The sequence below is a fragment of the Lissotriton helveticus genome, chromosome 4_1, assembly GCF_964261635.1.
Source record: "Lissotriton helveticus chromosome 4_1, aLisHel1.1, whole genome shotgun sequence".
In the NCBI taxonomy this organism is placed as follows: domain Eukaryota; kingdom Metazoa; phylum Chordata; class Amphibia; order Caudata; family Salamandridae; genus Lissotriton; species Lissotriton helveticus.
In genome coordinates, this window is record NC_136063.1 from 309989314 (window position 1) to 310005250 (window position 15937).

The window sequence follows — 15937 nt, forward strand, 5'->3', positions numbered from 1 at the left end:
AATGGAAGAAAGAGTGCGATGGGGTAGTGCGGCTCCAATTGGCAAAAAGGTCCAGAAATAAGAGGGCACTGGAGATGACAAGGGCATGGGAGCGCATGGTGGGAATGCTAAAAATCCCAGACACGGATAGTGATGATGATACAGCGCCGATCGTTCAGGACCTAGAGCACCGCCACGTTGGTTCACCACAATAGTAAAAGGGATGCTCTTGTAGCTACCATGGCTGGTAGACGGGGTCGGGGACATGCACATGTCCATAGTTTTGGGTCATGGGTTTAATTCATTTTATGTGATGTCATAGATTAACAAAAGTAAGGTGCAATGCTAGGAGCGACATGCCTGGTGCGGTCGGGGGGGGGGAGAAGGGGGGGGGAGAGAAGAGGGGGGTATTTAAAAGAGTTATTCGGTTAGCCTGAATTAGTATTTTTTTACAGTGGGCTTATACAGTACAGACATTGCACAATGTGATGGACAGAGCTGTGTTGGGTTGGATCATAGTAATCTCTTCGACTTGCTTGTTAGACCCAGGGAGAGTGGGTGGGAGGGCAGAGAACAGCTCACCTCAGTTTCGAAACTTGTTTGGATGCAAGGGGAATTTTGATTTATGTAATTAAGAATTGACGTCTAACTGTGCCGGATGAGTGTACTTTGAAAAACCAATAGTTTGTTTAAAAAAAAAAGTGACCAGCTGTCCACGACAAAAGTGTTTTTGTGTTGCTAATAACTTTGGCCCGTTCAACGAATCTCCACGAAAATTTCGAAAAGGTGCTCGTTTTTGACTATGTTCTGCATAGAAAGTTTCAGTGTGATCCATCAAGTGGGGCTGTGAAAAAAAGGGGATTCCAAAAAGCAAAATCCCAATGCATTTACCAAAAACTTCTTTAAGGCAGACTAAAGCAAAAACCGCTGAACGAAATTACACTAAATTTGGCAAAAAGCTAGATCTTCGTCCAAAGATTGTGCTTTTTGTGATTTGGTATTGCTTTTGCATCATTCTAAAAACACCCTCAACTGGCTTAGTGCCACGCAGGTTGTTCAGTTTCTACTTCAGTGTTTGGTTCCTTGCTGTTTTCAATCACTAGTTTTTCAAAACACAATTTAACATTGCGCATCACAGCTTACCCTCGTTGAACTTGCAATGGCTGGAGCTCCCCAGATGGCAGGCCCTGTGGTGTGAAATATTTTAGCAGCTCTTTAGCATCCAGTTGTGTCATGGATTCCCTCTGGCTATCCTTCCGTCCTAACAATTGCTCGGATGACCCTGTAAGTATTGCAACTCTAAATGGGAGAAATTTAAATTCAGGTTTCATTAAGCATGCAATCACTAACACAACACAGTAGCCCCCCTCGCCAAGCAATTTGGACTACCGAGCGGGGCAAGTAGCTTCTTACCTCATTCTATGCTTTATTTTTTCAAAATTCTCCAAGTTCTGAAGAACATATCTTTCAGGCCACTCTAATGGATTTGACTTTGAGTCCGGTTCTGGTAACAAAAGGGAAATGTCATCAATCTAAACAGACAATGAAATTACAGCACGTTTGCATTTTAAAGTCAATACACGTGGAAAACGAACACTTTTATTTATACAAAGGAAATATGAACATTAGGTTATTGTTTAATCATAGACTATACTGAAAAATGTAAACTACAATTCAACACATAATTCCAAAGAGCCTATGTTTGGAAAAGGTAACCCACCATGCAAAAAAAGAAACTTGTACTTTAAAAGGAAATCTATTATTATATTAGAATTATCGTAAGAAAAACAAGCCATTTGCCTTCAGTAGAGATTTTCTCATGGAGACCATACAAAACTTCAACTGTATGGTGATTATGTACTCTACAACTGGGGTCTTCTTCTTTCAGAAGTAGTTGGGAAATGAAAACACAAGTAAGAAAAATAAAATGCTTCCAAAATATCCTGTCACTTTAACTGTTTTAGTTAAAATAGTTTATTCATTTAGGTGAGAATGATGAATTGAGGTTCCCCTGTGCATGGAAGGGTGTACATAGATAAGACCAAAAAAGTATTTCCTAACTGCATATATTTTAAGTTTGCGTAGGTCTCCAGGTCTGGTAAGATAGGCAGCATCAGCAAAGAGTCAGCAAGGAGTTTGCAGGAGTCAGCAAGGAGTCTGATATTAGTCTTAACCTGAAAGTCCAGGCTCATTAGGGGTTTGGGTAATTTCCAAGAGCCCAGTAGAAAATGTGAAACCATTTGCTTTTATGATAAAGCCTAGCAGAGTCGTTCTCTGCATCATGCAACAGTAATATTCGTTTGACAAAAGTGTTTTAACCTATCAGACAGCCTGCAGACTGAGACAGGGGTCTACTTGACTTTTCACAGATGAACAAAGAATGCAGTATTGTGGGTAGACTGGTGAAATCTGAAGTGTAGATATTAACAATGATGATCATCTAACCAACATCTACCAGTGCCACGAGTTGAACTGAAATCAAATACTGAATTGTGTCCGTTAGACTGGAGAATGCGGATGGTGGCTGCTGTTTTTGGAAGTCTAGCGTGATTAGCACTGACTCCAACTTAAAGTCGGGTGTGCACGGAGAACAAAAGGTACTGGGTTTCATTTGCTACCTTTGTTGGCGCGCCCCAGCGCATGAGGTCACCCCCAAGCCCCTGTGCCTGCTCCCGCAGCCCCAGCCACCCGAGGGCCGCCGAGCCCACACCAGCCTCCCGAAGCCCCAGCCACCCGAGGGCCGCCAAGCCCGCTCCAGCTTTTCCCGCCGCCCTAGCCCGCGGCCCCGCCCCCCCGCCAGCCGATTGGCTCTCGCTCCCGCCTCCCCGCAGACCCTCCCGACCAGCTCCCTTCTTAAGGGGAGCCTGACCAGAACCAGGGAGTGACCACTGCGCCTTCCGGCCTGGTCACCCCCAAGCCCCTGTGCCCGTGCCTGCTCCCGCAGCCCCAGTCACCCGAGGGCCGCCGAGCCCACACCAGCCTCCCGCAGCCCCAGCCACCCGAGGGCCGCCAAGCCCGCTCCAGCTTTTCCCGCCGCCCTAGCCCGCGGCCCCGCCCCCCCGCCAGCCGATTGGCTCTCGCTCCCGCCTCCCCGCAGACCCTCCCGACCGGCTCCCTTCTTATGACGTCCCCAGAGCGACCGCGCAGCGGACGCGCGCAGCGGGAGCACTGATTGAGCGCCGAAGGTGCGCCAAAGGTAAGCCCGTCTACGCCCGTCCGCGCCTGGACCGCGCCCAGTGCCAGGACCCCTGGCCCCCGCAGAGGCCACCCCTCCCGCCGGACGTACGACACCGCCACCCTCAACGCACTCAACACCGGCCGAGCCCCGGGATGCTACCGAGCCACTCCGAGACGCACCCACGGACCCTTCAGCTGCCACGCCTGCAAGTTCACATGCATCCGGACCTGCACTACACCAGCACCCACCAAGCCGAACACCAATAGCAACCACCTGAAGTGCATCCTGCTCAACACCCGCTCCGTCCACAGACACGCCGTTCAACTCTGGAACCTCCTCGACACCACATCTCCAGACGTCGCCTTCCTCACGGAAACCTGGATGAACGCCTCCTCAGCGCCCGACATCGCCATCGCCATCCCGGACGGATACAAGATCACCCAGAGGGACCGTCTCAACCAGACGGGAGGAGGCATCGCCATCATCCACAGGAACACCATCCGCATCACGACCAACACCGACGACACCCTGACAACCGCCGAACACCTGCACTTCCAGATCCACACCGACCCCAAGACCACCCTCAGAGGCACCCTGATCTACCGTCCCCCGGGACCCCGCACACAATTCAGCGAAGACATCGCCGACTTCATCAGCCCGCACGCCCTCCCCTCCGCTGACTACATCCTCCTCGGGGACCTCAACTTCCACCTGGAGAACAACAATGACCGCAATACCACCACCCTGATTGACAACCTCGCCAACCTCGGACTCAAGCAGCTGGTGACCACCCCCACCCACCTCGCCGGACACACTCGATGCCGTCTTCTCATCCAGCAAAGACATCGCCTTCAGCCACGCCAACGGACTCCACTGGACGGACCACAGCTGCGTCCACTTCAGCTTCAGAAGGACCACGATCCACCAGCAACAGGTTGCACGAAGAAGCTGGAACAAGATCACGGCCGACCAGCTCACCGCAGCCCTGAACCAGCACCCTCCCGCCAGCTCAGCGAACCCCAGCCAGGCCGCCGACAACCTCACGAAGTGGATCGGCAACTGCGCAGACGACCTTGCCCCACTGAGGACCCCGCCCAGCAGACCCGGCAGCAAGAGAGCATCCTGGTTCACCGACGAACTCAAGAGCTCCAAGAAGAACTGCCGAGCTCTCGAGAAAGCATGGAGAAGAGACCCAACACCGGACAACATGACCACCCTCAAGCTCGCCACTCGAAAACACCATCAACTGATTCGCGCCACCAAGAAAACAGCATTCAAGGAAAGACTGGACAACAACGCACACAACAGCAAGGAACTCTTCAACATTGTGAAAGAGCTCTCCAACCCCAACGCCGGAATCAACGACATCACCCCATCACAAGACCTCTGCAACTCCCTCGCCTCCTACTTCCACAACAAGATCGCTGACATACACAACAGCTTCAGCACACAACCAACGCTCCCCACGACCGCACCAACGCCCCCCACCACCACCCTCAGCGCCTGGACCCCTATCAACACCGAAGACACCATCCGCACAATGAACTCCATCCACTCCGGATCTCCAACCGACCCCTGCCCTCACCACGTCCTCAACAAAGCAGACGCCGCCATCGCACCCCAGCTACGGGAAATCATCAACGCCTCCTTCGACACCGCAACCTTCCCTGAGAGCTGGAAGCACGCCGAACTTAGCGCTCTACTAAAGAAACCAACAGCAGACCCCACCGAACTCAAGAACTACCGCCCCATCTCGCTCCTCCCGTTTCCAGCCAAAGTCATCGAGAAGACAGTCAACAAGCAGCTGGCCGCCTTCCTCGAGACGAATGGATCCCTCGACCCCTCACAGTCGGGCTTCAGGGCCAACCACAGCACCGAGACCGCCCTCATCGCTGCCACCGACGACATCCGTGCCCTGCTTGACAACGGAGAAACAGCGGCCCTCATCCTCCTAGACCTCTCCGCGGCATTCGACACTGTCTGCCACCGCACCCTAGTGCAACGCCTCAGGAACGTCGGAATCCAGGAGAAGGCACTGGAATGGATCATCTCCTTCCTCGCTGGAAGAACACAGAGAGTCCGCCTACCCCCGTTCAGGTCAGAGGCCACCGAAGTCATCTGCGGTGTTCCTCAAGGCTCCTCGCTCAGTCCCACCCTCTTCAATGTCTACATGAGCCCCCTTGCAGCCATCGCACGCCAACACAACCTCAACATCATCTCCTACGCCGACGACACACAGCTGATCCTCTCCCTGACCAACGACCCCGCCACCGCCAGAGCCGACCTACACGAAGGGATGAAACACGTAGCCGAATGGATGATGACTAGCCGCCTGAAACTGAACTCAGACAAGACGGAAGTTCTCATCCTGGGCTCCTCGCCCTCTGCCTGGGACGACTCCTGGTGGCCACCCGCCCTGGGCTCCGCACCCAAACCAACAGACCACGCACGCAACCTGGGCTTCATCCTGGACTCCTCCCTCTCCATGACCAGACAAGTCAACGCCGTCTCCTTGTCTTGTTTCAACATCCTGCGCATGCTACGTAAGATCTTCCGGTGGATCCCCACCGAGACCAGGAAGACGGTCACCCAGGCCCTCGTCACCAGCCGTCTGGACTACGGCAACGCCCTCTACGCCGGAACCACCGCCAAGCTCCAGAAGAGACTCCAGCGAATCCAGAACGCCTCAGCAAGACTCATCCTCGACATCCCCAGACGAAGCCACATCTCCAGACACCTGAGATACCTGCACTGGCTCCCGGTCAACAAGAGAATCACCTTCCGCCTCCTCACCCACGCACACAAAGCCCTGCACAACCAAGGCCCGAGCTACCTCAACAGCCGCCTCAACTTCTACGCTCCCACACGCCACCTTCGATCGACCAGCCACGCCCTCGCCGCCGTCCCCCGCATCCGAAGAGCCACAACAGGAGGAAGATCCTTCTCCCACCTGGCCGCCAAGACTTGGAACTCCCTCCCGACCCACCTCCGCCTGACCCAAGACCACCTCGCCTTCAGGAAGCAGCTCAAGACCTGGCTGTTCGAGCAGTAGCGGACCCCCCCCCCCCCTCCCCAAGCGCCTTGAGACCCTCCGGGTGAGTAGTGCGCTATACAAATGCTATGATTGATTGATTGATTGATGTACACGGCTTGAAAAACATAACCTATGCTGCCTAACTGAGCCTGTAACCTTGAATACAAATCCATGAGACATCTGGCGGTCATGGGCATAAGCATATAAATCCACTCAATGAAGTCAGACTTCCTAGCAGTTTACCAGACAGGCCAGGTTTCACTCTGACAATGGAAAGGGAAGAATAAAAGGCCATAGCAGGTACCTGTTTCTTGTGCACATAACTGAAAACACAGTTTGGGTTTTTATAAAATGAAAAACATCAAAGGTCATGTCCCTAGCCCAGGTGCCTTAACCATGTAAATAGAGAGATGACCGTCAAAACCTTTTTCGGAACGGTTTGCATGTCTTGACATGTAATGCATGTAAGAGAAAATACACATTTAAATAGCATGCAAAATACATCACATGCTTACAGCTCTACGCAGAAGAATCTGCTCCGGTGGCTGCTGGAAGAAAGAAAGACTTCACGACAACCAACTCTAAAACGAAAAAGAAGTCACCTACCAGAGATTACCGTGTTTGTGTTCCCTTTGTCGCTTTTGCTGTTTAGCACAGTTTTAGTTGCGTGATCACTATACAATGCCAGAAACTGCTCCCTAGTCATGTTTAGTAGAGCCTTGAGGTTAGCGACAGAAAACGTTGGTGGGCCGTTGGCAGTTTCTTGCCTTCCTGAAAGAAAACAACTTTTAAAGGAATGTGCGAAACAAGATTTTACTTGAATTGAGAAGAATACATAAATTGACAACCTGACTTATAGTACCCCTGCACTGCCACTATATTTTTCCTTTTAATATCATTTGTGAACGTTATCAATCAATAACCCATAACAATTGATTTCATCAGACTAAAATACATTCCAAATATTAGAAAAGGACTATGTGCTAAATATATTTTGATCATACTCCTCCCCTAAAAACTCATTATTTTCAAATTACTGATAATGCAACACTTTCCATAATATTTAAAACATACTTTTAAATATACCCCGCAGGAAGCACATATCCATAATTATCGCAGTCAGTCTTTCAAGGTAATAATGCTGGTTACAAACACCACCTTTATCTGTGCCAAGGCTGGGCCGTAATCCATGTAGCTTTGGTTATGACGAAAGGAAAACAATATTGCCCACATTTTCATGCACAAGAACATTCCAACACAATATATTTATTTTTATTTATTTTATAAAGTTTTATATATTGAAATGTATCCTCATATCGGAGTTGCACGAGCATGGTTAAGCGGGGGCTTAAGAGTTCTGGAAAGAGGATTTAGCACCTGCTATTTGTTAATCTGGTTTAGCTCTACATTCAGACACAGTAAGTCTAGTCTTAGACATGGCAACTTCCACTAAATACTGCTTTATGTCAGTCAAAAGGATGTTTTAGGGAATCAGTAAAAAGATTTAAACTTTTAAAGTTTAATACCCTCTTTTATGGATTATTTTATTATAAACATGTTAACAGCCCCTTAATATTGCAGTACATTTTGCAGTCAGATATACTAGCAGGCATTAGAGTGTGGTGGGCACAGTCAGACCTTTTGTTGCATGTTGAAGCAGATAAGAAGCTATAAGGCAATATACCTGGAGAAGTCAAGTCTATCTCAAACTGGTTTCCTGTGGCCTCGGTTACTAGTGTACTTGATTTAAATTACTTCACTTTTACCATTGCCTGAGTGAACTGAGTCCAGCAGGCAAGATATAATCCATTAGATAGATGATAATTTGGAACTCACTGCTCACTGAAGAACCAAGAAAACCAGTGAGTATGATGAATATTTTGAGGGGATTGTCAATATATATATATATATATATATATATATATATATATATATATATATATATCTATATATGACCCATTATGTGACATCTCATGATTCAAATAGCAATGGCTGGGCATGTGTCACCATACAATTTTCCATGCTACAACAGAAAAACAAAACATACTGGAGAGAAAAATTAAACGAGTTACGAGAAATTACAAAAATAGTAAACATCTCAGAAGAGGTTAGTTTGTGGATTTATAAGAAAACAGATAGAAATCCATCTAGGTTCATAAACCTCAAATCCTATTAAATTTGTAATATATGGTGTGCAGATGGAAAATCCCCCAGGCTACGTTTGTCCTTCTTGGGGCATTTTCGTCACTATGCACAAGACAACTCCCAACGCCTGTACAATGTGCCGTGTAGTCTTGGAGACCATAAGGAGCTATGATGTGACAAACACTACATAGGGTCAGATTCACAAAGGGCTTCCAGACTCATGCCAGGGGCCTGCACTTGTGGCGGGCGCCTGCACTCGTGACGGGGCATGCGAACTGCAGTTTCTCATTGAAGAGGTCCTGCCACGAGTGGAGCACCCCGCGACAACTGCGGGGCCTCTGCCAAGAGTGCAGTGGTTTTTTATGAATTGGACCCAAAGTCCTTCTTTTCCTGGCATATCACCCTTTCCATCCTGAAAACAGAGCTGCCTGATAAATTGGAGCGGGCACTACTCTCTCATACTGTAAGGTCAAGAGAACCGGGAGTTCTGCTGTCTACCAAGCAGGAAGCGGTGTTTAAAACTTCCTTAATCCACTTATCATTGAACCCCCCACTACAACAATATTGATAATCCTGAAGGGAAGTCCTCAGCACGCTCTGCAGCTTGCTTTCATAAACACCCAAAAGCTATAGGTTAGCTGTAAGCATTGCAGAAGATTTATTTATACAGCTGATAAAATATAAACTTAAATACATGGCAACTGAGTTTTACCTCAAAGAAGGATACAAGATAGGACTTAACATTCATTGAGGTTAACACACTAATAGGACTGTGGGTTCGAGTAGTAAATAGGTAGGTAAATCTTTATTCACTGGTTCTCTTCCTACTCTTCCAATCAAGACCAGTTTGGTCATAGTCAGGTCACAAAAGATCCCCATCACCTGTGGAGGTTCCATACTGTTTCCTGTCATTTTCAACCTTTACATTGAGCGCTTGGTGCTCTACTCGCAGATAATAGCATCAAGATTCACTAATATGTCAGTGATACACACCTCTACTTGAAAGTCTCCTCTGATTCAATCATCCAAGTCCTCATACACTTCTTGCAAATCATCGTGGATGCCCAGTGCCTACCTTTAGCTCAGCCCAACCAATACAGAATTCTTGTTATTTGCCAAGAACACCAAACAAGATACAGAACAAACCTGCATCCATTACATGAAACCTGACAGCTTCCCAACTTTCACAGACTGCCAAGTCACTTGGATTCACCCTGGACACCAACCTCACCCTCCAGAAACACACACTGCCAAAAAAAGTGTCTGCCTGGTAAAGAAAGTCTGTCATTTTCTTCCAGAAAGCAACTTCAGAACTGCTGTTCAAGACCACGTGCTCTAACATCTGGATGGCAACGCCCTACGCCATAGCCTGCCAGATTCCAAACTGTTAATATGGGATAACTGCCACCCCTTCGGGGCATCCTACACTTTGCCGCACGTCTCAGGGGTGCTGGTCACGATGACTTTGGAAATGATGCAGCCAGGCTCAGTGAAACCTTGCTGCTGGTGCGGACAGGTAACAGTAGCCAATAGAGCTCCATCAGGATGATGGTTATGTGATCATATTTCTTCAGGAACTTGATAAACGTGATACAGTATGGAGGATGTCTGGGGGGCAATGTAGTTACCACCATTCAGATACGAGTATGAGCTTGAATAGTAGCTCTGAAATTGCTTTCTGGAAAAATGGTTTCACTTTTCTTTTCTTTTTAAGTTGAGAAAGCTGGTAACAGACCGTTGTCTTTTTTTTTTGCCAATATGTTCCTTGAGGGCGAGGTGGGGACAACTGAAAGCAGTGCGCAACTTAACTTCGAATGTTTGAACTTTAACTCCCAGGCTTCCAGGTTAATTTGGGAGTAGTAGCTCCTCCCCTCAGTTGAAACAGGCATACATGTGTGCCCAATTTCTGGGTCGAACTCTGGCTCATACTCACAAGAAATTAGTTTGCAGCCCAAAAACAACTCATTTACAAGCTGCACAGGAATGACATTGGTGTCTTGACTGCATCACGTTCAAGTTTCAGTACTGATGGAATTTAGACTCTTTGCAAGTGAGACGGAGGGAGAGAATGCCAGGTGAGACGAAGGCAGACGTATGGGCATTGAGGCAGTAGACGCAGACAGGATTTTCTACTATCTTGGGTGAGGTTGAGGAGGGAGAGGGAAGAGTCCTGAAATGTAGTATTACGTTGCAACAGGCAGGACAGGCGTGCATCTGCTTTAACATCACTTTGCAGCCATGAGGGAGGTTGCAGAGGAATTATATTACAACCATAACACAAAAATCTGTGAGATCACTACTCGTGTGTAGTTATCAGTGACATGTTCTCATTAGAGGCACGTTCGAATGTCAGAGCAGGCCTATAATGAAATAATCCCTGCACCTTACAGCAAAATTTACTTCTCCCACTTAGAATAACATTTCATCCGTATAATAGGAAAGTGATTCACACTAAACCTGAAAGAAAATTAAAGACAACACAATGTGTCAGTATTACCCTAAAAAAAAAACAGATGCCTGGATTTGGGACTTCAGTCCTGGTTAGTAACAGACACCAATTGGAAAACGCCAATATGGCTGTTGCATGCAGACCTCTAACCCATACCAAATTCTACACATTTTCAACCATGGCTTTGGCTCAGCCTTCATAGCATCACCTAGCAAGAGTCTCACAGAGATATAAATTCATGTTTGCGTTGTGCATCATCTGCCCTAATAAGAGGCAAAGTGAATAAGTGAGTTTGGAAAGCTGGTACAATAGTTAAATTGTTTTATTTTTAAAGCAAACACATGCGACTAAAATGAAAACTTCTTAATGAAACATGCAGCTAACTAAAGGGTGTTGCTATATGCTTGCAATAAACATTTAATAAACAATCACTGTTCTGGCTGTTTTACTACTATGAGATATATGTGAACGTTATTTCCGAAGAAGACAAGCACTTAACCAAGCACCCAAATTACAAGAAGCTACAATGGTGCAATGTCACTTAAACACTATTTAACAGCAACTTTAAAACGGAAATGTTTAACAAATTACGGGATAATTGAGCACCCTAAGTGCAGGCAAAATAAACAGTTATTTAAGTAAAAATGTAATCATCTTTTCGGAGAGGAGAAGGGAACTATTTTAAGTGGATGTGAAAATATGCACAGGCTTTGAAAGGCCATTCAACATGAATGGAGGCAATTGGCAAAGTAGGCTGATCCACTGTCCCTCTCGCTGTACTGCGGTTGAGGGCAGAAGCAAAATGTGAATCACAATTTACCAGACCAATGGATGAAGTACGCTGAAAAGAGGCCCATCTCTGTATGCATTTATGACCTATTTTGGAGAAATAATTTTATGAGATAAAGAGCTGGAGTTGTCTCAAAGGCCGTACAACACCTAGAAAAAGAGTTGTGTTGCGCCCGAATATTGTGCTTTTTTCAAACATGCTGTGCTTGTTTATTTTCAGCTGCTTCTTTCTCAAACCTGAGCTATGGTTCATGCACTGTTGGATGCTGGCTCGGACAGGCTGACTGGACTCAGGCTACAGACATTGATGGCAGTGCTCAGAAGGATTAGGGAATGCCACCCCCTGCGGTGCTTCGGAGTCTATACTCTGGCCAGAGAAATACCCATCAAAGCTGTGCAGCAGTTCTGAAGCAAGCTGAAGATGATGTAGGTCAGGCAGCACGAGTAAGTTATCCAGTCCAGTATTCTTTACTGAGTTCTGGCTTGTGTAACCCTGCACTTAAAATTGGCAAAACAAAACTGCAAGTACCATAAGTTTAAGAATAAAACCGGAGTGTAGAAGCTACACACGTCTGAAATGGAGAAATATCAGAAAACTTGGACTAACACCGACTGACATTGGACGAGTGCCAGTTATGCTTGCAGATGCCGTCTCACACGCACCATCATGCTCCAGTAAGTGCACCACCATTCGCTCACAGTCTTGCTTCATCTCTTGGTGACAAGAGTGACTACCACAGTCACTCCTGACCAGGACCAGCCTGGGTGAGGCTCCACAACCCACCAGATCAGGTTTTCTGTTCATTGTAGTAAGTGGTTGTCAGTTTAGGTACGATCCGCTTGTATAATTCTGGTGGTGGTTGGCGATGTGATTTACGGCAAGTGGGAGCAGATGCTTTTCTGTCTTTGGATTCTGAAAGCTGTCCTCCATTTTATTAATGGAAGATCAAGTCTGCAAGTACCCGAATGCACAAAAGTAACAGCAGGACTGGACAAATTATTAATCTCTGATCTAGAAAAAACAATTTAAGAGTCGTGGGTTACCTTGGTTCTGACTCTGAATATACATGGCTGACTCAGCTTCTCATTGGCTTCAAACCATTACTTGATTAAAAATATAATGGATTTACAGAGAACTGAAGTCAAGCAACAATGCTGCTCAAATATGATCATGGATCTCAACGGGAAAAAAATTAATGAACATGTATGCTTTTAGTTAACAAAAACAACCACTTAAAATGCTAATGGCTCTGTCATTAAGGTTTTTTTTCTGATGCAAAGGCATGCATGAATAAACATGGATAGATGTTTGTTGGCTAAGCCAATGCCTGGATTTATTTGCCATTTCATGGAAATTGTTTGGCTTTGTCAATGGTCCAGAATAAGCAGCCACAGCATGAGAAAGAAATCTGCTCATGCTAAATTGTGCATCAAAACGAATACAAATTTAGAAAGCATAGCAGCAATTTTTTTTTTGTTCCTTTAGTTTCTACCAAACAACCGTAGCAAATGCAGAACAACAGTTGGCATCACACCCGAGGAGCTACTAGGCACTCAAAGGGTAACGGTGCAGAGATGTGGTTGGCTTTATTTTTGGATATCAGTAAAGTATGACCACTCAATGGCCATTCAAAACTTTGGACAGTCATCTTAGAGTTAGATTGCGTCAATCTGCAAACAGACAGCTTAATATTATGGCCTCTTAAGGTCAAGCTCCAACTTAAGTCTTGACAAACACATTTTAAAAAATCCAGCTGGAGTGAGAAACATTAAAAGGATTGCTTTCTATGTAAAAGACATTTATGAGATAAACAAAATTTAAAAGGAATTGTGGTGATAGTTTATACTATGAATATGTGAAATAGTCCCTTTAGCATTGCAATGAAAGCAGTCTATTGGAAGAAGAAAGATACACTAGTTAGCAAACAGACTGTAATGAGTAATCCTTCTATGAAGCTCGCTGTATGTATATTTTTCTTTGAAACGTATTGACGAAAGCTCAGTCAGTCCGCTCTGTCAAGCCAGTCCTAAAAAGGCATAAGGATTCATACTGTTCTACTAAACATTATTGCAAACTTACTATAACATTGTTTCAAAATGTCTAATATTGTGTGTTGCAACTTTTCACTTGATACTTACTCAGAAATTCTTTCAACGCAGAGGCCTGAGCTTGAACCAACCTTTTCTCCCTCTGAATTATTTGCTCTCCATTAAAACATGGAAGAGAAGTGATGATATCAGTTACAATGGTCTCTAAAGAAACAAATCAAAGTGTGTTAACACATTCACTCTCTTAAACAGGCCCAGACAGACATTCTAAATATCTCTAAAGGCTGCTAAATAAATCTTGGATTACTTATCAGTGAAGTTCATAACACCGTTTCTCAATTTCTTGTCCCAAAAAGTATGTTATATATTGTGTCCACATCCCAAGACAGATACCTCGTAGCCAAAGTACCTCTTGACTGGGCCCATCTTCTATGCTGGATAAAAGCATAAAGCGAGCCCACACTCACCAAACCGACAGAGTACCAAACCAAAATGTGATTGGGACAAAAGAGCCTTCTTCATAAATACTGCAACAAAATGTTTGAATAGCTAAAATGAAGATTACCAGTACATAATCAGACCATTATCTCCTCACCCCCTTCTCGACATGGTCATTACATTACAAGAAAACATTTAAGTGCCATGCTTTAGTCTCAATCTCTAAAACAAATTAGAATTTGCAATTGAATACTGTGGGTATTCTAAACATCAAGAAACTGCATTCTAAACTGGAGAGAGCAGAATCTCTACTAAAAATAGGAAAGAGAAGGGACCTAGCCGCAAATTGGACAATCACAACCACCATGACCATGGATTTTATTGCTATATCCACACATTTTGGGGGCATGTGGCCATTCTCCACCTCAGACTGTACCCTTTGTTGGATAGCTAACCATTTTCCCTTTCATCCAGGCAGGTATTTTTGGGAGGGTGGGTTGTTGATCACTGAACAAAAACAACATTTTAAAGAGACATTATAGTTAAGTGTGGAAATTAGTTAAGAACTAAGGCCCTGATTTAGAAGTCGGCGAAGTGGAACACTTCCTCACAAACATGCCAGATATCCCGTCCGCCGTATTATGATCACATTTTATGCTATGTGGATCGTAATATGGTATACGGGATATCTGTCACATTTTTTACGGAGTATTCCCTCCGCCGACTTCTACATCAGGCACTAAACATTTTGGTTTTTTAAAACACTGAAATTCATCAGTTGTTTAATGAATCAACTATAACCTGTGCCCCGGCCCTACACTGGTTTTGACATCACACACTACATCCCTCATGAAATGTTAACTAACAGCACTGATGGCACCTTTGATAACAGCCCCGATAACATCAGAGTCTTTTACAACAAAGAGTTCCAGTGTGTACATGTGTGGATGTATAGAATAGAAATAACATCAGACCTGGAGGCAAGTGAGGTTGTGCATGTTGAAAGTTATATATGCACCGCTTACAAACCAGTAATGTTTGGGGTGCCAGAAGTATTCAGTTTTAAACAAGGTAAAGGTTGAGTGCACCCAAAGTGGGCTGCAAAGGCATGTTCTAAAGTAGGTTTATTTATTTATTTATTTAAGGGTTTGTATAGCGCCAGAATCGACTCCAAGAAGTATCTCTGCGCTTATGAGGACGTCATAACTAAGCAGCGAAGGATGTAAATATTTTATTAAAAGCAAAACAGGGTAGTTTTTAGTAATTTCCTAAAGGCCAAGTGATTGGGACATTCTCTTAAGGAAAGGGGAAGTTCATTCCAATATTTTGGTTCAAGATAGGATAGAGATTTTCCTCCTTGTTTCGCTCTCTTAATTCTAGGGATTACCAATAGATGAGTACTAGACCTCAAGTACCTCGAGGGATGATAGGGAATGAATTTTTCAGCCAGATAACCAGGGCCAAGGCCAAATAGCGCCTTATGAATAATGCAGCAGATCTTAAATTTTATCCGCTGGCGGATTGGTAGTCAGTGGAGTTTGAGAAGAAGGGGACGAGATGGAGATCTCGGTGGCATATTCAGGACCAGACGCGCCGCCGTGTTCTGGATCAACTGCATTTTACTAATTGATGCTTCATTAGCTGAGAGCAATAGACTATTTCCATAGTCTAAGCGACTCCGTATAAGAGCTTGGATCAGTGTCTTTCTTACAGAGTCTGGTAGAATGGGAAAGACACGTCGTAGTGCACCTAGAGTGTAGAAGCAAATTCCAGCTGTCTGGCCAACATGTTCTTTAAGAGTCTGATCTAGCCGGACTCCCAGATTTTTGACTATGTTTTTGGGAATGGGAGGAGTACCAAGATTAGTGGGCCACCA

The 15937-nt window shown here is 45.5% G+C and overlaps 1 protein-coding gene across 1 annotated transcript in view; it reads right to left on the minus strand.

The window, feature by feature from the left end:
* The window catches only part of MTBP (MDM2 binding protein), a 186977-nt gene that overhangs the window by 61222 nt on the left and 109818 nt on the right, over positions 1-15937 (minus strand). Inside the window, exons 13-16 of the mRNA XM_078686833.1 lie at positions 13714-13827; positions 6798-6962; positions 1393-1483; positions 1123-1278 (exon numbers count right to left, since the gene is read on the minus strand). Of these exons, the coding sequence (XP_078542959.1) occupies positions 1123-1278; positions 1393-1483; positions 6798-6962; positions 13714-13827 (526 nt within the window). The remainder of the gene's footprint in view (positions 1-1122; positions 1279-1392; positions 1484-6797; positions 6963-13713; positions 13828-15937) is intronic.